This window comes from Struthio camelus, chromosome 1, assembly GCF_040807025.1.
Source record: "Struthio camelus isolate bStrCam1 chromosome 1, bStrCam1.hap1, whole genome shotgun sequence".
NCBI lineage: Eukaryota > Metazoa > Chordata > Aves > Struthioniformes > Struthionidae > Struthio > Struthio camelus.
In genome coordinates, this window is record NC_090942.1 from 63,568,241 (window position 1) to 63,591,664 (window position 23,424).

The following is a 23,424-nucleotide window of genomic DNA, read 5'->3' on the forward strand; positions in this document are numbered from 1 at the left end:
CGTTATCCAAGGCCTTGTTTTCAGACAGGTCGGTGCGGCAGCGTGAGCCCCGGCCGCAACGGGGGCCTTTTGCCAAACGCACTAGAAGAACAAGGGCGAAGGCAGCACCGCGGTGCTTCAGCAGCCGCCCTTACAAAGACGCGGAAGGAGGCCGGTAGAGGCGGGGGGACCTGCGCCCGCCGCCGCCGCCACAGCTCGCCTTCCCCCCCCGCCCCCCCAACCCCGCACCTCGCTCGGACTACACTTCCCATGGCGCATTGCGGCAGGGGCCGGGGCGCTGCACATGCGCACAGCGGCCAGCGCCTTGCCGGAGCCGGCGGGCGGGTTTGTTTCCGGGCGGTGGTCAGAGGTCGGGCGCGCAGCGCGAGGGCCTTGCGGGGGGCGGCGGGGCTGTCGGCCGCCCCTCGGCCGCGGGGCGGCGGGGCGATGGATGAGGACGGGCTGCCCATCGTGGGCTCCGGCATTGACCTCACCAAGGTACGGGGCGCCGGCCGCCGCGGAGGCCGCAGCTGGCCCGGCCCGGCCCGGCCCGGCCCGGCCGCGGCTGCGCTGACCCTGGTGCTGGGCGGGCCGGGTGCTGCCGCCCGAGGCCCCGGCGTGGGGGGTTGGGGGCGCCCGGCCGCCGCCCCCGGGGCGCAGAGTGGTATGCGAAAGTAACTTCGTCCCTGCAGCGGAGGCGCCCGGCAGGCCCGGCGGTTTGTCTCGTCTTGAGCTGTGTCTGCGAGGGGACAGTCTTGCGCTCTTCCAGAGGCGCTTGGCTGCAAGTAACAGCGTCGTGTTTACGGGTTAAACCGTGTCGGGCTTCGAACTGTGAAACAAACCCTATGCAAAGCTGCCTACCTTGGTCTTTTAGTGATTAAAACAAAAAAAAAAAAAAAACCCACGTTATTAGCTTTGTTTATGAAATATCAAGCATAAGGATTGGACAGTTCCAGGCCTGATGATTCCCCTTCCTTCCATCCATCTTCCTAGCCCCGTAACTTTCTGATAAGGATTTGACCGCTGTTTGATGGTTTTGGAGCTACAGAATTGAACTTTAGGAGATCTTGGACTACAGGTGAACAGATTGACAACTGAAGCGATAGTAACAACAATCTCACAAAAAATCAGGATGTTTTCATGTTGGCAAAGGTAGTGAATGGCTGCACTGACAGGTGGGAGTGCAGCAAACAAGTAGCAACCGTAAGTGCTTGCTGAACAGCTAATCCTGTCAATGTAGTCGTACTCAGGTGCTGATTAAGACAAACTGTGGTTCAGTGCAGCTAAAGCTTTGCTACAAATGTTTTTCCTTGTAAGTGCTCTGCTTGAATCAATTAAGATTCCCTGTGTAACTTCTTATGTGGAATTTAAGACTTTTCACTATTGTCCAAAAATGAACTCTGAAGCCCTGTAATTTTATAGGCAAACATTTGTGTGAATGTTCTCGGTTTGCATCTTTTCTAATGGTTTAAATAAAAATGCCAGCTATTTGTTGCAAATGAACACCACACCTGTTTTCGACAAATATAACCTTCTACACCTTTTAGCCTGAAAAGTACATGTGCATGAACCTCCCACTTGGAAGAGCGACACTGAAGTCTAATTTTAGGATAATCTTAGCTTGAAAAAAATATATAGGTATTCAGTAAAGACAGACAGCAATTTCACTACTCCTTATTTTTGATTGTGAAGTATTGATGATAGTTTTAACTGAGTACTTACATGGATGGACAGGTTTTCTTTTTCCTCCTTAAACTTCCAAAAGAGAGGTTCTGACCTGCTCTCTCTCTCTTTTTTTTTTTTTTAATTTTAATGCTGATTTTCAAGGGTTTTCATAATTTCATTCAAAAGCATTTGCTTAAATAAGGTAACTGTCCTTCAGTTATGTGAATATTCCCTTTTCCATGTATCTTTTAACTTTTCAAGTATGACATTAGTAAATTTTTAATGAAAAAGAATTTGTATATCTATAAGCAATGAATAAACATATATATATGTATATATATATGCATTCATATCAGGCACGCTTAGGGCTTACTTCTAAAATAATTTCTTCTAAAATACTTGCAGTTTTTTATAACTATCTTAGTCTAGATGTGAGAGTTGATGCCTGTGTATAAGCTAATTTTCTTATATTGTTTAATGCAGGTTCCTGCTATTCAGCAGAAAAGAACTGTAGCATTTCTAAACCAGTTTGTGGTTCACACCGTACAGTTTCTCAACCGATTTTCTACTGTTTGTGAAGAGGTATGTTTATTGTTTCCCATTTGTCAATTTGTATAGATGAAAAAACAAATTCAGAAATGAGAACCATTCAATTTGATACGTTTTGCTGCAAGATGGCCAGGTAGCTTAAACCAGAAAATTTAATCGATGCAGTGTTTCTCTTGAGTGAAGACGTAAGACAGATTTTTTTTTTCCAAGTTACCCATGTGAATTGCTGATTGTACCAGACTGATAACCTTTTTCCTTAAACTTTTGCATTTGGCACAGTCTTTGGACTTTTTTCTGAGCAGCTCCATTTGTGGATATGCTCTTCTTTTGGAAGAAGAATGCCTTCTTTCTATGCTGCTGGATCTATTTTGAAAGTCAGTATTCATCTCATCCTACGATGCACATCAAAATTTTCTTGCAAATATTTTCCACCTTTACTTTGAAAGGGTGATATGCTAAGCTCTGCATGTAAATGATATTCATGTGAAAAAAAGACGTTTTTGGCAAGTGATTAGCATGGAACATGAGGCAGTTGATTTTAGTGTTTTCTCAGAAAGAGAAAAGTAAAAACAGTAAAAGCTGACAAGTTTTTATGGTGAATTTAGTGTCCAAGAAAACATACCAGACTGACAGTACTAGAATTGATCACAGAACAGGTCTAGAGTGTTTCATCCCTTGTAGAAAGGTTGGTTTCTAATGTGGCTTTAAGCTTAACCTTTTTATCATGAGGGTTTTTTTGTAACTGTTGACTCGCTTACTCAACAAAGACTACTATACAGCCCTAGCCAGCAGCAATTGTCATATCCAATTAGACTAAGCCGTGTAATCTGAGAAATTTTGTTATTTGTTAGTGAAGGTTTGAGCCAGCCCCCTGACTGGTGTAAAATTTGGCTGCCACGTGAACATATGGGGCTTGAGAGGAAAAAAGTAAACTTTTTTAATGGATTTTTAACTTGTTTAACTTGATATATGTCTAACTGCCTGATGATGATGATGTTAGTTGTCCAAAAGTTTGTCACATGGTCTCAGTATTGCCTGTTACACAAGCACTTTCAAAATCCTATATATACGTGTATATAAAGCCTGTCTTGAGTGTGGAGCAATGCTGTAAGGTCTAATTAAAGTCCATCTATTGAACTGTGTGAATAAGTACTTAGTAAAACAGTTTCTTAACCTAAATGTGTTGTTACTCAAGAGATGGAATCTCTTTGCTTTGTCGACTCCATGAAAAGTTTTTGTATTTATGAAGCACAGAAGTGTTTTGAATGTCAAAGGTCCCAATATAAATCAACAAAGTCAGGAAATTCAAAATTAAGGCTGACACCATTCTTAACTCTAAATTTCTTGGCTCTTGTGTAGTCAAACTAGACCTCTAAAGTTATATAATGATCTTTTGTGCATGCTTCCTCCTCTTCCCCAAATACATGCAGAGTGTATAGCTCCTTTCCAAAGGAACCAACTCCTCTTCAAGAACAAAGAGCCATCTGTAAACAAGTCCGTGCACTGTCCAAAAAGGCTTAACTTTTGTCAATCTCTTTTTACTTTTCTAACATATTGGCAGAACTGCCATTTTCTTAGGGTGTTAAAGTTCCACTTATGAGCCAGGCAGAATCTTGCCAATGTGCCAAAAAGCTGTCAGAGTGGTACACATCTGCCAGCCAGCAGGCTAGCCAACTTCACTTGGACAGGTCTGGTAGAGTATGGTAATGATTAGTTGAAAGAGTGACAATTCTTATAGAGTAATTTTAAAAAACATTGCATTATTTTTTAAAAAGCATTGATGAAATTTGATTGAGGTGCACACGGGGCATATAAAGCTTCTGGTTTGTTTTAGTTCACCGAGTGTTTTGACTATATATGATTTTCATCCACCTCCTCTATTCTTTATCAGATTTCTCTTTTTTTGTGTGTGTTCAGTTACATACACATTACATCTTTTCATCTTTAACGTTTGGAAAGAAAGAGCTTTGATGGAAGTTATTTTGGTAACTGTGAGAGTACAGTTGTCAGCCATTATTATCTGAATGCCCAAAGTAATATCCTATTTACTTTGGCTTTTACATAGTGTCTGTCTTCATTTCTGTCTGTCGTTATTTGGGAAACCACACTCTAGTAAAATTATTTAAAATGTGAACCATTGTGGCTACTGCACTAAAAAAAGGGTGCTACCATTGCTTCATTTCTTTCATAATAATGTTATCATCTTATTTGCACTCTGCCTTTAGCAAGTTGAAGCCAAAAGTGATTTTATTTAATTATGTATTCCTTTAGCTAAATGTGAACTGTATTATATGTACAAGTGGCTTGGGGGAGCGTTTTCATATCTTAATTGTTTTCTATCCTAGAAATTGTCAGCACTCTCTCTCCGTATCCAACAAATTGAAACAACGCTCAACATTCTGGATGCAAAGGTTTGTATGTGTATAGACTTTGTATTTTAACAGTGATAGCTTTCTAGATTACAGAAACTAGCTTCCTTTCAATAGTCTGAACTGAGCCAATAAGTTTCCATAAAGATTGGAAAAAGCTAATACCAAAGACTTTGATGACAAACATTCACTTTGCATGCCTGACCACTTACATTGCTGACTTTCTTGTACACCTACACTTATGATATGCTCATTGTTTATTTGGTGATGTCTTGTGCATTCAGTTGTCCTCTATTCCTGGCCTAGAAGACGTCAAATATGAAGTGTCCAATGTAAATTTGAATAGTGTTACAAATGGTCCTGTTGCACAAGCTACTACAGATCAACAGACAAGTATATCACCTCAGTCTGGAGTAAGTAATGAAAAATAAATAATATATTAAAGGAACATACTTCCCCCTATCAAGTTTCTAATCTGATTTAAAATGGATGGAAGTCAGAATTCTAGTGAAAGAGGGCAATCAAGCTAACTATGAAGCTCTATAACTATATTTTTCATTAATGAAATGATTTTAGTGGGGGATCACTTTTAAGGCAAAAAGGGTAAACCCTTTTTTTAATTATGTAGCTTAAATAGTTAGTTCTAACTCCATTCTTATGGTAAATAATCCCTTCCTCTTTGTTAAATCACAGTAAAATATGATCATGAGTTACATCAAGGGACTGGGAAGGTCATGAATGAAAATAGTATTTCTGATCCAATAATTGCAGTTCTTCTGTCCTTCCTTTAGAATGTTAGCTTTCAGCACAAGCTGATGTTTCTAGCATAATTATTTTAAAGAGGTTGTTACAGTGAATGTTTTCTGTTTGTTATCTCTGTGTTCACAAAATGCCAGTTTTTGGTAAGTGATCAAAATCAAGATTCTGTCCCTGCAATGAAGTTGTTTTTTTACCCCAGCATTAAATGCTCTGATCAGCACGTCAGAAAGTGAGACTTTCTGGCTCTCATTTGTAAGTGGACTTCTTTTCCCTGTTTCCTATTGTATCTCTTCTCTATCAGTTCCGATCTTGGCTCGTTCTCTCATTTGGTGGAAGTTGCTGTGAGGCAGCAATAGCTGGAATATTAAAAATCCTGCATAGGCTGTTGCCTTCCCCTGCCTAATAAGCTTGTAATTTTAGATTCATTTGCAGCCAGAAACATGGAAGACAGAATGCACAGTCAGCATTGCATGTTTCAGTCATGTCAGAGAATAACTTGCAGTTATTTTGTTTTCTTTAAAATTTCCTCCTCCTCTCAAATATTACTGTGGGGATATGTACTCCTGAAAACACATTTCCAATTCCACTTTCAAATGGTTAGTTTAATAGCTAGTGTATAAATGATATTGATAGTTGTCGTTTTGTGTACTACTACTGTAGTATTATATAGTATTCTAGTGCTACTATAGTTGTAGTAGCAGTAATTTTATGTTGTGTTTTATATAGTACCGTATAAAGTACTGTCATTTTTCTAGGTCTGTTAGAGACAAAAATGACAAATGAAGCTCATGTACTTTTTAATCTGCCTGGCTAGAACTGTTACTTGGAATGCTGACTGCATCCAGAGTCTCTGATTAGTTACTCTCAAGGACTCTGATTTTCTTATCTTTTAGGTTAATGGTTTATGTTGAAAGACTTAAGTATGCAACCTGTACAAAATACTTATCAGGGAATCAAAGAAATATTATGAGGAAAATGCATTGAACCAGTAGGGGAGTTAGATATAATCCCTATGAAATTTATTTCTCATACAGTGAGCATATAAATTAAACTCTGTTTTTTCATTAAATGCAAGGAATTAATACAGGCGTATTATGGGTTAGATGAATGTCTTGTGGCATTAGATATTCACCGAATGTTCTATTGGTTGCCGTGATCAATTTTGTATGAATCACAGGAGTCCAAAGAGAAAAGTATCACTAGGCTGTATTCTTTTTTCCCTTCAAGGTACTGTTTTCTTGATTGTTCCATAGAAAGATGTGGTGATGTGATAAAAAAGATGTGAAAGATATAATAAAAAACTGTATTGTCATGAAGGTACCAGTGAAGATAGCACCTAGATTAACTAAAATAAATCATAAAAATAAGTCAGTAAGACCTTCCAAGAACCAACATTTTGTCAATATGCACAATTGAAGGGCAACTGTCTCCAAATATTTTTGCTTTGGTTTTAAGATTAAAAATAGACTATTAATTAAATATTTTCTTCTGTCTTGTTTGACTATTTCAACTGCATAATCCATGGAGCACTATCAGGTATAGCTCTTTTGACTCAACTAGTATTGTCTTTGTAATCAGTGCTGTGTTTTTTTTTCGAGTATTGTGCAGTAATTTAAAATGGTTGCTATATGTAGAAAATCATACTCATAACAGTTCAATAATGAAAGAGCTGGTTTTAGTGTTGGGAATCTGTAATATTATGAATGTAGGTCAGAATATTGTGATCTAAGACAAGTTGCACTTTAAGTTACAAATTTTATGGATTGCAACTGCTGTGTGCTTCTGATCTGCGCAGCTAAGCATTAATGTGTTATCTTCTTTGTATACGGCAGAACAATATAAATGAAGAAGGGTTACAGAAAACGGAAGTAGTAACAGAAAATATCAGAACTGTTGCCAAGGATCCAAGATATGCCAGATATCTCAAAATGGTACAAGTGGTAAGTCAGTTCTGTAGTATTCTTTGAGAACTCCATTATTTTTATGGTGAACTTCACACGCAGCTCTGAGTGAATGCTATATATCGGACGACCAATATACTATCTCAGTAATCTTTAAGCTAGGATAATATCAGAGCATTTCTAGCATATCTTCTGTAATAAACGATTTGATGTAGTATGTGCCCTCAGTTTAACACTAATCCTATAAACTTGCTAATACAGAAGTCGGGACAGCTTCAGGCAAGACCTTTGCTACAAAGCTCTGTCAATATACCTGTGGACTAAAGATGTGAAGGTGTGTAAATGCAGACTCATACTAGCTGGAGTCATAAAAATGCCATTAAAAGTGTAGTTATTCTGGCAAAATTGTTATTCACTCCACACAGGTATATTATAGTTTGTTTTTACTGTAGGGTATAAAAGGAAGCTTTGCTAGTTTAGCACAGAGCAGGAGTGTTTGATATTCTGCATCAGTCAGTATTCCTGCAGGATTCGACATACAGATGGAAGATTTGCTTCCCTACTTAGTTCCGCTTCAGTTCCTTGTTATTAATGATGTAGCTTTGGTGTTTTCCTCTTCCTTTGTGGGCTTTTCTGCAGATAAGTATGAAATAAATGAATGTAATCTCAATGTTCAAGTGTGTGAAAACAAGTGAAGAGATGAAAAGATGAATTGGCGATTCTTGCGGACATCTTTTAAGAGCTCTTTTTTCACCCGTACAAAATTAAAAATGAGGTTGGAAACGAAGTAAATTATTTTATCTTTATTTTCCAGCAATCACTGGAGATTTTTCTATAAAGTATATATTAAAATTCTGAATAATACGAATAACGCATAGAACTGGGTAAAATGTTGCTTATATTAAAACTAACTGCTTATTTTCATTCCCTCTGCAGAACAATTGTTAAAATTGGTGTGTTTGATATTTGGGATGGTGTTCCAGACCTTTCTTTTCGTTTGAATCACAAATTGGCACTTTATGGATAAGTCATTACAAGCTATTTGAAGAACCCAGCAGTGGGGTAATGGCAGAGAGCAGAATGCCATGTTAGCTTACGGATTTAATGCCAGTGTGAAAAGTGGATGTGAAAGAGCTGGATAGTCTAATTACTTTGACTTTTTTTTGGTGACTGCTAAAGGAGTGAGATCTCACTCCTCATTCCTCATAAACTCACATTTATCCTTTCTACTGGCAGTTTCTGGTGAATCCTCTGCCAGTTGTAAAAAGTGTGGTAGGAAAGTCAAACTAACATACTACAAATTAATGTGCGTTCTTGTATTTGCCAAAGTGGTCTTCACAGTCAATCAAGTATTTGAGTTAGTGTAATTTCTTTGCCTGAATTAAGCTTCTAGTTGAAGATTTGTTTGGATTATTCATTTGTATACTGCCCACAATATTTGTAATATTTAAGAGTTAGCAATCTGAAGAGATATTTCCTGTACGCTGAAGATAGCTGTTCTGTGAAATAGTAACAAATTCACTTTAATGGAGTGCAGTTGAATGTACTAAATTCATATTGTTCATATGTACAGCAATAATAGTCAAGCAAACCTTACAAAAGCAATATCAAATTTGCTACGGTAAATGTACAGAGCATTTCTTTTGACAGAGTGAGAAGAACAGTCTAGGAATTCAGAATGGAAATTCTGAATTCAGTCTAGGAATTCATGTTTAAAATGCAAATACTCCCACTGGGTTCTAAACATCAGACGCAACTGCACATACTCCAAGGCACTGACTAGTGTGAATGTACCATGAATATACATTGATCCATGCTTTACGTGGACTGAAGTAAAAATTAAACATGGGAGCCACTCTAGTCTTAAGAAAATGCCAGCCCTTAGTGATACGTGACCTCACTCGGCACTACTCACTCAGTAGTGCCGAAACTGGCTTTGCAACAACACTGCTATTTGCTCTGTGGCTTCTCCGGGACCTACATACTGCTGAGCAAGTGGGACCAGGCTGGGAGCAGGGCTGTGGTGTAGTAATCTGGATTATTTCAAACTCTTAGCTGGGATGGAGGTAAATGGGATGGATGTTTAGTGTTGGCTCCTATGTTAGAAAAGAACACCTGTGCCATTTAAGAGGATGTGTATGCTCAGTGTAGTTACTGTTTGTATTTAAAATAATTGGCCACCAGTATTATTTTATAAGATTTAGGATCATGGCAGTGTTAGACTCTGATTTTCCAGTTTACAACTTACCAGGGTATGAAGGATAAAGTAATTGCAGTACCCTAATTGTATAAAATTCTTAATGAATGGAGTGAGATATGAATTTATTTGTTCTCCCTCAGGAAAAAAAAAGGACAGTATTCAAGGATATTTTTATTAAACTTAAGATTAGTTTTGTAGATCTGTGATATATGGAGGAACTTATAGTTTTGTTCCAGGCTACAAATATGTACTGTATCTTTGAGATTAAATCTAATTTTTATTTAGCCTGTTCTGGGATTGCAAATGCTAAAATGACTTAATGGGGCAAAGTTACCTGTAGGGCAAAGTTGAGACTGTTTGGATGCCTTAACTATATCTTTCTTATCATTGGGCTGCTTTTAAAAGAAATGCATACTGAAAGTTCTAGATTTGTACTCTGTGGTTTGGGGAAAATTATATTTCTCCTAGAATAGTTTTCTGCATTAAGTTATTAATGGATGTGCACATTCACATAATTTAATTTGGACTTCAGGTTTAAAATATGAGGCTTTTTTTCTAAAATCTTAGTTCCTAAATTAAATAATTTATGCTCTCTATCGCACAGCAAGTTTACATCCAGCTTCGATATAAGCTAATATAAGTCTGTTCCTTTCAAGTTTTTTGCTAGCATTGAAAACTGCAGTTATTTCAGTCTAACCACAGTATAGTTGCTGGCAATATAGCCGGCATGCATCTCTCTCTAAAACAAGCATGCTGAATTTTTGGCTCTGTCATACTGTCTTTTAAACATCTGCATACAGGTTACTAAAGTATCAATTTATTTTATGTTTTTTCATAGTTCTCAGTTGGTGGAAACCAGTAATTATAAATCTCTGATGTAAAGAGGAGAATCCTAACCATCTGAGTTACCCCTACAGCCATGTTGTATTAATCGTCTGTAGTAATGCAGGTGTTACAAGTGCTTTGAGGGGCATCGAGTTTCTATTTATGAACAAAAATAGGATGTTTTCTTTAAAGGATGTTTAGGAAGTTAAGACAGCTGTGAATTCCTGCAAAAACTGCCTTAAAAGTAATGAATTAGCAGGTATTATTATTTGAATGATCTCGCTATTTCAGGAGCTTGAATAGTGGGAAGTTAGGCTGGTGTTGCACAAATTCCTTTGTTTTAGAATAAGTACAAAATTTATTTCCATTAAAATTTTTTGAGACAATTTTTTTGTTTTCCTTAGTAAGTCCTGGTGTTGCACAAATTCCTTTGTTTTAGAATAAGTACAAAATTTATTTCCATTAAAATTTTTTGAGACAATTTTTTTGTTTTCCTTAGTAAGTCTGTATGTGTTAAAGATCTTTCTCAAGTTGATGAGATCAATCTGAGTTGAAATCCCTCCCACAGTAGCTGTCAAACACACTTGATTTTTGTTGAATTTATAAATCTACTGTTTTGCATATTGGCATATTGATCAGGTATATTTTCTTAACTAAATCAGAGAACAGATCTGTGTTTTCACCTTAGCCACCTCTGATTTCCCAGAAGAGCTTCTCCAGGCAGGCCAGGAAAAATATTTTCCTCAGTCTTTACTTTTTAAAATGATTCTTACATATTTTGATGCATACAATTTTGGAGTAAAACACTTTTCCAAATGAGAACATAAAAGCGTAACAGTTCCAGTCCATTCTTAGAAGTTCATATGCTGAGTTCCCTTTCATTGAGAGCAAATAATGAGTTCTGCTACGCCTGATCAGATGACTCAATCTTGTTTTCGCTTGGTATGAATTGATGCATAAACACTTCATCAGTGGCTTCTGAGCTCAGCTTACTTAAAGTGCTGGGTTGGGGAAAGGAACCCTAAAAGCAGCCAGGCATGGAAGAAAAACATTCGATAGTAAAAGATCATTTATAGGGACACACAATTCCTGGTGTTAGTCCAAATCGATCCTAGGAGAAGTGAATATTTTAAAAATAGTCATGAAATATGCAAATGCTTTCTGCTTTGTAAGGTACATTAGTTGTGACTTACTGAGAAATTCGTTAATGTAAGTCAGTGCCTCACAGCTGTTTCAAAGGAAAATTTTTGCCTATATTCCTGTTAAATTGATTTAAAACTATGTCTGAGTGCTTTTTCAAAGTCTTAATGCAGAAGTCTTGATTGTGATTCTTAATGCAAATCTGTGCAGGAGAACACAGTAAAAGAACTAGCTTAGCTCTCACTTTACTGGTTACCTACTGCAATTGTCACTAGTACCACACACTTCTCTGGAACATTAGTCTTGGCTGCCTTTTTTTATCACTGTTTTATGTACTTTGGACAAATATATTTGTCCTGTGCCAAAAGAATCCCACACTACTGTTCCATTTTGAGGCCTCTCCTGTCTTTCCTAGACCACTGCTAGCTCTGTCCCTGAGAGATCAGAAATTTGATCCTTTTTTTTTTTTTCCCCTCTTGACATGCAATGGTCCAGGTGGTGTTTCTGATCCTCTGCAACAGAGGATGGCAAAGCCACAACTTGTCTTTGAGCAACTCTAGTGGAAATACAGGAGTAGTTTATTGGAATGGATCTTGTAAGACGACGTGGGTCAAGCTGTTCTTGGGTATCCGGTCCAGGGTGAGGATGTTTAGGTGTTGCTGAATAAAATAAAATGCAGAAGCTGTGGAAGGATTTGCAGTGAGAGGAAGGAATTTTTCTTAACACGTACATACTTGGCTAAAATCTGTCCACAAGTCATAGAAGATTCAAGCCTGACTGTACAAACACTTGTATTCAGAGGAATCACTTTTAAATTGTGCTTCTATTCTCATGTCCTGTTTGCCTTTTTCTACATGCTTTTTAAAGATTTTTCCAATTTTTAACATTAACTTAAGGTATCCTCTCAGGGCTGTAGCTGATGCCTTCTCCTGCTTTTCCTGTCTCCTTGTCTGTACCTTCAGTGTGTCTGAGTCCTTGTCTTTCCAGCACAACAGGTTCTTTGCTTTGTTTCTATTTATGCACTTTCTTCACGTTGTCACCCATTCACATAACTTCAGCTTATTGTTTTCATGGGCATGAACTACAAATATCTGTCTGTTCCTGACTCCCTCCCCTCAACTTTCTCTGAATGTATTGCCATGAATATAACATGGACTAAAGGGCCCTTTGTTTCCTAAGAGGTCGTACCTATTTTTCCTTTTCCTGTCACTTAAACTTGTAGTCAAAAGTAGCAGAAGGAGAATTGTTTCTACTCTCTATGCCTTGCTATATGCTTGTTTAAACTCAATCATTTATTGCTTCTAGGTTCATACAGATGGCCGCAGAGATTATCATCCCATGCTCTTGTTCAACAAGAGTGACGTGTTTAAATGTGTATGAAAGTCTAAAAGAGCCTGTGGAATTTAGTTCATCTGTTTGTGTCCAGTAGATTTATACGACTCTTCCTTCTCCTACACAGGGCGTTCCTGTAATGGCAATACGAAACAAAATGATTTCTGAGGGGCTAAATCCAGATCTTCTTGAGTAAGTAATATTTGCAGCTTGTAAATTCCGGTAGGGCTAGAGTGCAGCCATGTGTTTTAAAATTTTGGGAAACAAAAACTGATTCGGAAGGCTTGTTTATGGTATGGTGAGTCTCAATTAGAAGCATTAAAACAAATGTTGAAATCTTATGTAGAGGTTGTTTTAGCATTTTGTCGGTCATAGAGAGAGTCATCAGTACCAACGGAGGAGGGATGCGGTCTCAAGTATGAGCTGTCTTTTCCATATTGTCTAGTCCAGTGCAAGGCCCATTAAATATAAGGGAGGTTAGGATGTGAATGGGCAGATACTGTACCTTTCCAAGCAAACAGATGCAGGTCTTTCCCATTCAAACTTGAGAGGGAGTAGAAAGACTTCTTCCAAGCCAAGCACGAGTCATGCAGTTCCAGAAAGAGGATATGGCAAAGACAAGGTAAAGGATATGCTCTTTGATTATGTGCATGTAGCAGTGGGGAATCAAATAAGATATCAGCAACCGTTTTCACTGAACTGGTCTAAGCACAGTATGATGTTTTTCCCAGATATTTTCTTCCAATACTTTTTATTTCAGTAGCTATCATCATTATAGACTAGTAAGAACAAATGTTTTTATTTTGCCTCATGCATGAGGGACAGCACAGTTTTTTCCAGATTCCCTTAGTAGCTAGAGTGTACAACCTGACTTCAACATTAGCGGAGTAAGTTAAAGCCAACAGTTCACAAGTGTGACTGATTGAGTTAACCCAATGTGAAGAATGCCAGTGAGGAATAGATACTCATTTTCAAAGTTACTTATCTGTCCATAAGCGTGGATCTCGGGATTTTCTTAAACATTTAATTTTGCTACACTGTTTTGTAGAAATGCTGTTAAACTGCTTACAATGAAATATTAAATAGTAAGCTTTATTCATACGTAATAGCCACTAAACTGCTTGAAACGTTTTTGCAGCCTCTGCAGCAACTGTCAATGTATTAGAAAGTCTGTTAATGTTTTAGAAAGTCTGTTTCTCCTTTCCAGTGAAGCCTTTTCACATTTTGGAAAGGCTTATTCTAACAACTTCTTTAATAAAATAAGCAAAGATATCAGAGAACTGATTGTCATATGTTGAATCATTTTATCTCCCAGCTCTTTCTTGGTGTCCGAATATGCCTAAATTAGTTGTTCTTCATTTAGTATTTTTGCTGATCAAATGAGATATAAGAAACAGAATGGAACTAAGAATCTGTGCAAGTCTGAGGCAGGAGTATCAAGGATGGTTTTACTGTGTGTGTGACATAATTGTATTTCTCACTCGATAGTCCTGGTCCATAACTTTGTGTAATTGCTGCTATTTCTTCATGTCTAGATGGATTTTAATAGTGGATAGAAAGAAGATAATCTGTTAATATTTCAAATGCTTTTATTTTTTAATAAGAATCTAGTTGTGGCCTGTCTGTTTTGGAAAGCCTTAAGGAAGCAAAATTATAACTGGACTGAGGCACACAATATATTTGGGGATGTGTCTCAGTCTGTCTTCAAGGATTCTGTGAAATACTAATGTTCAGGCACATTTTCTTTAGGCTGCTACAGCTTTGAAATAGTATAGGCAGCCTATCTGGTTAAAAAAAGCTGATTATTTGGCAAGGTGCATAATGCCTCTTTGAGAAACTTTTCATCTTCCTGCTTTCAGTAATTTAACTTTTTCTGTACCGTGCCATTCACACCCCATTTCTTGAGTCTCTGTGTGGCTTGGGCCTGCCCACTCAGTCCCAAATGTGGGGTTTCGTTCTTTGAATGAAAATTAGGAAAATTTACATGTTGCTGTACGCTGAATCACTTAATCCAAACTGTCCCATCACCACTTGGTGACTGAACGTGTCCTTTCTGTGGCTGCAGAGAGATGCTAGTTCTAGTCAGATGGAATTGTTTATGGTCTCTTTCTTTGGCTGTTTTACCTTTGCTTCTGTTTTACCTTCTGCCTCCTTTCTGCTCTCTTCACAGAAGTTGAAAACTGCCTATTCTACTTAGCTCCCAATTTATCTATTTTTAACTTCTATTTCTTATCCTTCCTCTCTTGTCTGTCTGCAGTTCCAGGAGATTTTGTCTTGCCCTCCTGAACTATAGAATTGCTATCTTTCTTTCCTTACTAGAGCAGAGTTTTTGTGCTGGTCTCTCCAGATCGCTTCTCTTTGCACAGCTTTTCTGTTTTGTCATTACCATGACAACAAGGAATAATATTGTGAAGTGGTATTTGCATGAGAAAGCAAAGGCTTTCATAATTTATTTTGGAGGTGTGCAAGAGGGGAGAAGACTCTCTTACAGTTCTTTAATACACTTTTCACTTTTGTACCAAAATGTTTATAACACTTTAAATGTACCCTGGGATTTCCAACAGAGGAAATATAATAAGCAGAGCTTAAGTCGGAAAAGTAATTCTCTGGCATGACACAGAGGGGTAACCCACAGATAAATGTCAACAGGACTAGCAATATAATTATCGGCTTAGTTTAAAACTTGGCATTTTATTAGAGAGAGCAGTAAACTATGACACAAGAAGCTAGTTTCCGTGAAGATCATTCCTCCCCTTCCCCAAGTATAATTGTGTGTATGTTTTGTGCATTGGTTTCTGAGTTTACCGCACTCAGTTTTGCTTGTATTGTCAAACTTATTACCAACTTAGGAGGGAAGCTCCAGGGAGAACCAGAGTCTTCAGTTGGTAGTATGAGTTATTCTTTAGGCGCCTTGCTTCCCTCCTCTTCATCCCCAGTAGACTCCATGGGCAAATGTTTTGATATGATGTTACGGATCCATCTTAAATATTCTCTTCAGAACTAGATACAAGAGGTCTGATCATTTATAGTCAATAAAAATCCCATAGCTGCTCTTGCATGTCAAATTTAACCCAGTGTTCTAGCCAAATTCCACTCTGAGTAATTCTTTTTTGCTTCTCTAAATTATCCCTGAAGTTTTAGTTGGATACAGTATTGTTCATTTCCTGTCTTATTTTTTCATGTACTATTTACACTGCTTAATGGTGTACAGCATGTTCCTTTCAGCCCTAGAACCTCTGAAAATTAAAAAAAAATTTTGAATTAATCAGTATTGCTTGCTTTAAACTCTTTATTCTAGTATTAGCCCCTTCTTAGTGATCCGCCATTGTTTCTGTTCATACCGCAAAGGCATGCCTTCAAACAGAGGTCTACAGAGTGTTTAAGTCCCGTGAGTTACAGTTTCTAGTCTTCATCTTTCAGTTGTAGGTGAAGCAGCACTGATCAGGTGTGTCTGTGTAAACTCTCATGTGTTAAATGCTGTGGGTATAAAGTGCATGCAATTACAGTGAAAGGTATTAAATATACTAGGCTACTTGTGTTCTCAGCCATCTTCTAGGATTTACAACACAGAACCTTTCTGTTGCCTGCAGGACCCCAGATGCCCCCGTGCCTGCTTGGGGAGATGATGGGAATGCAGAAGAGAGTTCTGATAGTGAATCTTCGTTCAGTGACTAAAGAAACTGGTTTCAGCCTTTGGAAACTTCTGTTAAGTGCTAATGTGTTTGAAGCCCTAGCAGAGAATGTTATGCTTGGGCCACATGGATGATGATTTGTCTGACAGCTTTTCTTAGCACTCAGACCTGTCATGTTCTCTCCCAGGAAGTTTGAACAGGCAGGGTGTTCAAACCTGAACCTTTCCACCGTGAGAATTAATCATGAGATCCTTGCAATTGTCGATAGTGCATTATTTCAGGTTCTTTCCGATTCTTCTGAAATTACTTTGTAAAACTAAAAATTCCACACCTCTGAACCTAGGTCTCCAAGGCTGCATTGTGGTCATTATTAGACTTTTTATGTAACACTGTTAGTCTAAGTTGCCTTCTTTTTGTCCCATAACTTACAGGTGGAGTAACTTTTCAAATGAAATTGGTAATTGTAAACTGATGGAACTGCAATTTTTTATAATATACCGTATCCTGAAGTGATGGAACAAGAATTTCGCAGAAGAGTTAGCTATCATATGGTGATGCACATCAGTGATATTCTGTTTGCAGAGAAGTTGAACTACAAGTGGAGAAATATATGTAACAATCTGAATCTATTTTCCAAGTGTATATTGCTATTCAGTTTCATGTTAGAGTTGTTACAGAAATTCCTGCTCTATAGAAAAATCTGTTTATCAGATTCATGTTACAGTGGTGTACAAAGCTACAAATGTTGCAAGATTGTTTTGAAAATGGCACTGTTGAAGTCAGTCACTGGGAGATTATTAATGGGATACCCGAGTCTCACTGCTTGCACTGTCACACAGGTCAGTCAGTAGAAGCCACTTTCTGGCAGCTGTTTGGCTCATTTGAAATGAGCTGTGGCTGTGCAGTTCACACAGGATAAGAGATCACCTCCAAGTTGGTGCCGTTGGTGGTAATTTCACAAAGAAGCCAAAACTGAGTTTGTATAATGATAAACTTTCTCACCACCTCTTGAGGTATGCATTGGCAAACAATATGAAGAATTCACTCAGAGCCTGACTAACCCACAAGATGGATCTTCTCTCCTCCGTCCAAAGTACTTCATCTGCTGCATAAATCAAAAATGACATTTCATTAAAGGATCTTCTTTTATATAATTTGTTCCACATGAACTTCTTCACTATCTATTTGAATTCCTCAGATTACTGTGATTATACCAAAATGCTGTGGGCCAGGCAATCATTCACTTTCTGCTCTTTCACATTCTTCCTGAGACCAAGAAAAGACTAAAACTGTAGCTCTGAATATATACATTTGTTAACTTTTATGACTGAGTCGTTATCTTCTCTCTTGGTTATTTCTACCACTTCAACAGGTTAACTACTTTTTTTCTGTAACTTAAGCATGGCTCCTATTTGAGTCTAGCAGACATAATTAAGCTCTTCATAACTTGTATATCAAAATAATATATGAATCCCTAGATAAAGCATGTATGCACTAGAGAATGTCTAGAGATGGTATTTCAGTGAGGAGTTAATTATTACTGAACACTTAACAGACGTGGTCAATAACTAACACTTGGCAAAACTTGGCAAGTATTAACATATTAGCAATAAATATTTCAAAAGTGAATGTTGGTATTTCAGAAACCACGTGTTAAAATACTGATAACTTTATGAAATCTATATTTGAAAACTCATTGAAGCAATCTGTATCATTAAAGTTATGTTTTGTAAACCAAAATTGTGGCTCTATTTTGTTCCTAGAAGTTGTTTTAAACAGGATTATGAAAATTCTTCTGGAGTATCTGTAATTATGTCACGTTTCTCCAAATCTAATTATGCTGAAGTTGTATCAATCTGTTAGCTGAAGTGAAGAATTTTGAAAATAGGGGCTTCAAGTATGACCTAATCCATGTCAGCTGTCTGACTAGAGGAGAGCTGAATACCGCATAGCTGCTATTCTAACCAGAAACTTTAAGCAAGATGGAAATTATTGAGAAGGGTATGTTTGATACTGTAAGTCAAGCTGCTTCCTTACGTATGTTAATGTGAGCTTAAGAGTTGACTTGAGGCATGGTAGTTAGTTTTTTCTTAATAAAAGAAAGTAAGTTAGCAAAATGTATTTAAGGAAGTATGACTTCTATTGTTTATTATTTTGAAGAGGCTTTTTCTATGGACTAATTTCAGTCCGAAGAGATTGAAGCTGATTGTCTGCTTCTCCATCGCAGATATATTCGTACGTGGAATGAAACAGGAAACCTCTAGCCCACAGCTGCTTGTTATAATGAGGAATAATTAACTGGTAATTACATATATATGTGTCACAGAAGTAGTAATTTTGCTAGTAGGCATGCTGAAGTAATTGTTTAAGGATTGGTCCTTTGCAAGGCAGCTGTTTACCAAGGAGTAGTGCAATCTTGGTAGCCTTGCCGAAACCTTAGGACAAATCTTGCCACTTTATCTCGTCTCCCATTTAAGTGGTGCCACACTAGACTGTGAAAATCCAGATGTTTGAACTTTGGGGATCCAGGGCAAAATAATAAATCCCTCCCTTCCACCTTCAGTGCATCAGCAGCCATCTCCTTTTGCTATCTTCGGAGCCTCTGAACACACTAAACTTCTCTGTTCCTGCCAGCTTCATCTGTTAAACACATCCCTGTTCTCTTAGGCTGTAGCCAAGTTCAATTTTAGATGTTTCAGCTTAGGACACATGCTGACACAAGAAGTTATTAAATATGGGAAGGTTGGTTTGAGATGGAATTATGTCAGCTGTTCTAGTTCTTGATCTACAGCAGTTTTCGAGTGAGCTGGTGCTAACCCAGGAAGCTGGAAAGTCCTTAACCACAAGCTAAATACTATAAGCAGCGAATATTCCAATTTGCTCATTATTTGCCATCTGTTTTGGAATTGAAGATGGAGGAAGTGTTTCAACTTGGCTGCATAGTAATCTGATATACGTAGTCCTTTCAAGGAGAGAAGTCAATTTTTAAGTTACTTGTTTTTAAGAAGCTTCCAAAAGCAATGAACTGTTGAAAAATGCAGAATAGAATAAGTAAGATGCATCAGTCATATGCATTTAATATAATTAATATAACTGTACATGCATTTAAAATCTCCATCCGGGGCAATATTAAAAATTATAGGCGTGAGAACTGCTTTTTGCTGGAATTGAATTGAATGCATCTGTCAATAAAAATTATGATGTAATCAATGTTTAAATGATGGGGATTTTTTACCCCAACGCTGTCTTCCTTATTTTGCAAGTGAGCTGGAATGCAGAATGTGTAAAGATCAGTTTCTTAAAGGTGTTACAGCCGTTTTAAATGCATCTAGGTGCCTGAAAACTAGATGCCTATCTGTATTTCTGAAAGTTAAACCTCAGACGACCATCAAAGGCAAAAACAACATCTGGACAGGACAATGACTATCATTCATCCATTCCCTCTCAGCTCTCCTGTTCGGCTACATTTGGAAAGAAAATTAGCCTTTTCTGCAAGTTAATTCTCTTCCTCTCTTCTCTTTCCAGTGCGTACTATTTACACCACTGATTTAAGTGTATAGTTTGAAATTCAGTGAAAAAACAGTCCTAAGAAATTATAGGCTGTACTTTGAAAAAGAGAATGTCACTAAGATCAGCACTCCTAGTTGTGTCTGCTGAGGCCAATTTTGCTTTCCGTAGTGTTATGTAGCAAGAACCTAATGTTCATCACAGGCTTAAGCTTATTGGGAATCTACTCCCCAGCTTTGTCATGTGAAAGTTGATACACGGATACAATGGTTTTATCTGCAAAAGCAGAATGTGTATTTTCTTACTCTTCAGAAAACTTGGCGTCCTGTTTTCTGAGATGACTGCAGGTCAAATGCCTCCACAAATGCCCAAAGTGTTATTGTCTTTATTCTTTATGTTGGTCTCTCTGTTCAGAACACTCAACAGGCAAGAGAGGAAGGACCACATTAGCTCAGGCCTGTGCCTTGCTTGGTGTTATGGTTTTATCTCTGATAACGATCAATACTGGATGCTTTAATAGAAGATGTGAGAAAATACTACGGTGCTCCAGTGGTCCTCTTCTTCTGCTACCAGGGTTTTATTCGAACTGTAAACAGAGATTGACTTCAGTGCTAAATTACAAGTTTGTTATTGCTTCCAAAAGCTTTTGCATTAGTTCTGGAAGCTGTGGATATTTTTGTCCTGTGTTTTGGCTGTCTATCTTTGCTAATACAATACTGCTTTAAGGGAGATTCATGGGCTATTTCATTATGAGGGAAACTAAGCAGAAAATTAAAATTATATACCCCACGCCATACAGAAAATGAGTGACAGAAGCAAGTTGAGCATAGTATATGTCTCTAAATACTCTCGTTTTGAGGAAACTTCAGTTTAAATGGCTATTTATTAAAATGTAGATCATCGAGTGAGGGCAGCTATAACATGAAATCTTTGTATTTTTTCCAGTTTTTATGTGTTTTGACCTGAAACACAGTCAGACCAGTCCTGGCCTCAAACAAGTGGACGATTTTTTCTGTTCATGTATAGCCCATTTTCAGGTACATGGGTGGAAAGGAAAATTCTGAATTAACGTTAACTTTGCAGATAGATTCTTGCAGATAGATATTCTCAGACGTCATAGCTGGTATGCTGTCTCTGATGGAATGAACTGAAACGACAAACAGTAGTATTGTATGCTTTGGGGAATATGCTTTTTGCTCAAGCTCTTATTTGTATGTTCTAGTACATAAGCACAATTGAAAATTATGAGAAAAAAGAAAGCGTACTTCCTCTGTGGGCGTGCTGTTCCCTGTACACTATAAATCCCTTTTCCCGCTGCAGTATTTTCTGTCCCTGTCTGTGGAATCAGAAGTTTTAGTAAAGTGGATGCTAGGCTTGGGACCAGTCTCTTCCTGGAAAGAGCATGCATCTGAGAGCTGAAAAGGGGGATCAGAAGAAAGGGATATAGGAGTGACTTTTTACACCTATATGAGCAGTTTGTTTTCTGAGCTGATATACCATCTGCTGTTTAACAAGCCGTATTATGCCTGTCACCTGTAATGGTGAGAATTTGAGTACACTTGAATTACCCTGCCCTTACCCTGCTGTGAAAAGATGGACAGCAGAAAGAGCTTGTAAGGCACATTATGAATAATAACTCTCCCAAAAGCTGTGATTGTCTTTCCTCCTTCCAAACAAATGCTCTAATGTTCCAGTGACTCTACTCTCCGAACAGATTCCAAAATCCTTGTGTGATTTCTTGTAGCACAGTTTATACTGGTTTTCAGGAGCAGGGGGAATCTTCCCCCATGAGAGCTAAAACGTTCACAAATACTGTTTTATAATGTTGATTTCTCCATACCACCTTCCAACACCTCTTTAAGAAGGAATACTTTTGCACTCTGAGATGATCATTTGATCTGCTGGACCCAGTTCACCTACTTTTAAAGAAGAATAGAAGTAGGAAGGGTAGTAAACAGTAAAATGAGGAATGCCTGCTTTTCTCGGTTGTTTTATCATTTGCTTTTTTCTCAGTGCTGTAGTTTGGCAGTGAGCTGCCAAATAATAAGAGTGGAGACTTCTTCCAAGAAACCTTGAACATTACCTTGTTTGCCCAGCATGGTGCCTGGCATCACATCAAAGGCAAAAGGTGAAAGTGTGGGCAGCCACTATTTTTGTATAATTGATTAGATGAGTAATGGTTCAGACTGCCTTGTCATACATTTGGTGTAGTATAAGGAACAGTTGTTGCACGAAAGCTTGCCTGCACAAAAGCGTCAGATATATTGAGAAGAAAATTTCAGAGCAGCGGAATACATTTAAAATATCAGGCAGGTGGGGGTTTTATTATTATTTTTCTCATTGTAATTTCTCTTTGCCTCTGACTTGGCTTTCATGTCTACCTCCTATTCTAAATGTTAGGCTTTTGTTATTGTTCTTTTGGCCTCCAGGCATCCTTGCTCTTCAAACATTGCTGAGTTGGCCTGTTACCATAGTTTAAAACCATGCAAGTCTCTTTCTGTAGAGCTCTTCCATTTTATAGGGTGACTCTGATAGCTTCTTTATCATAGCTGAATTGTGGAAAGTGTGTCAGCCTGATTTCCTTTCAAAATACCATCACTTTGTACATGTGTCTGTTCTTAATTTTCCTCAACTTTTGGAACATGCTGTCTAGTTTCAGTCACATTTTGGTGGGGGAGAGAGAAATACGTCTCAAAAATTTGAATCCCTAAGAATTTGATGAAAATAAGTAACTGGGCAGGAGAGAGAGAATGTGATAGCATTTGTGCTGAAGAAAGGCTGCAGCCTTGGCTCAAGCCTTCTTAGACCGCAAGTGATCAGCATAAGAAAGACGTGTTACAAAATACCCTTGTATGCTCTTCCTCTACCATCTGGCCCTCTCTTCAGCCAGGAACCTTTCGACCTCTCTAGTTACAGGCTGAACTCAATTCTGGGGTTGTCACATGGATTTTCTTTATTCAGGAAGTGTGTCAATCAGCAGAACAGCACAGCACTAGTACACTGCCAGGGAGACTCACCAGTGGCAACGAAACTGTCCAGGAACTAGAATCTGAAGTTTATTAAGCACGGTTTCCATTATGTCCAACAGAACGTTATGAGCATAAAGTCATGGTCTGTAAACCTGCTATAGGACATGTGCACTTAAGAGTTTGCATCCTAGAGACCAAAGCCAGTCAGCTACTTGTTAGACCTCCCCAGGAAATCAAATTCTGTTCATTTCCCTGGAGTGCCTGTTTTAAGTATACAGCTATCAGAAAACATTTTAAAAGTTGCCCAGTTTGGATGAGAAGAGATGTCATGTTTTTGCAGAGACTGTAACTTTGGCAGAGGGGACAGAAACGATAGGACAGTTCTCTTAGGAATGATTTATACTGTGCTCGCAGTGGACCAGTCTGTGCAAGTGTTGTGTAATAGAACAGACAGAAAATCAGGTGGGAGTACAAACACTTTTCCTTTGCCATATCAACAGAGAGGTTTGCATAACAGAATTTGTCTTTCTCCTGTTCTGGACATTTTTTTTTTCCATTGCAATTGTTGTGTCTCTATCATCATATATACACACTGCA

General features: G+C 38.1%; 1 protein-coding gene across 1 annotated transcript; it reads left to right on the forward strand.

Moving 5' to 3' along the window:
- WASHC3 (WASH complex subunit 3) lies at positions 1–18,091 on the forward strand. The gene is made up of 7 exons (XM_068944646.1): positions 1–477; positions 2,128–2,226; positions 4,539–4,604; positions 4,847–4,975; positions 7,154–7,261; positions 12,847–12,911; positions 16,310–18,091. The coding sequence occupies exons 1-7, from the start codon at positions 250–252 to the stop codon at positions 16,392–16,394; spliced, it is 780 nt and encodes a 259-aa protein (XP_068800747.1). The 5' UTR covers positions 1–249; the 3' UTR covers positions 16,395–18,091.
- The last annotated feature ends 5,333 nt before the right edge of the window (positions 18,092–23,424 follow it).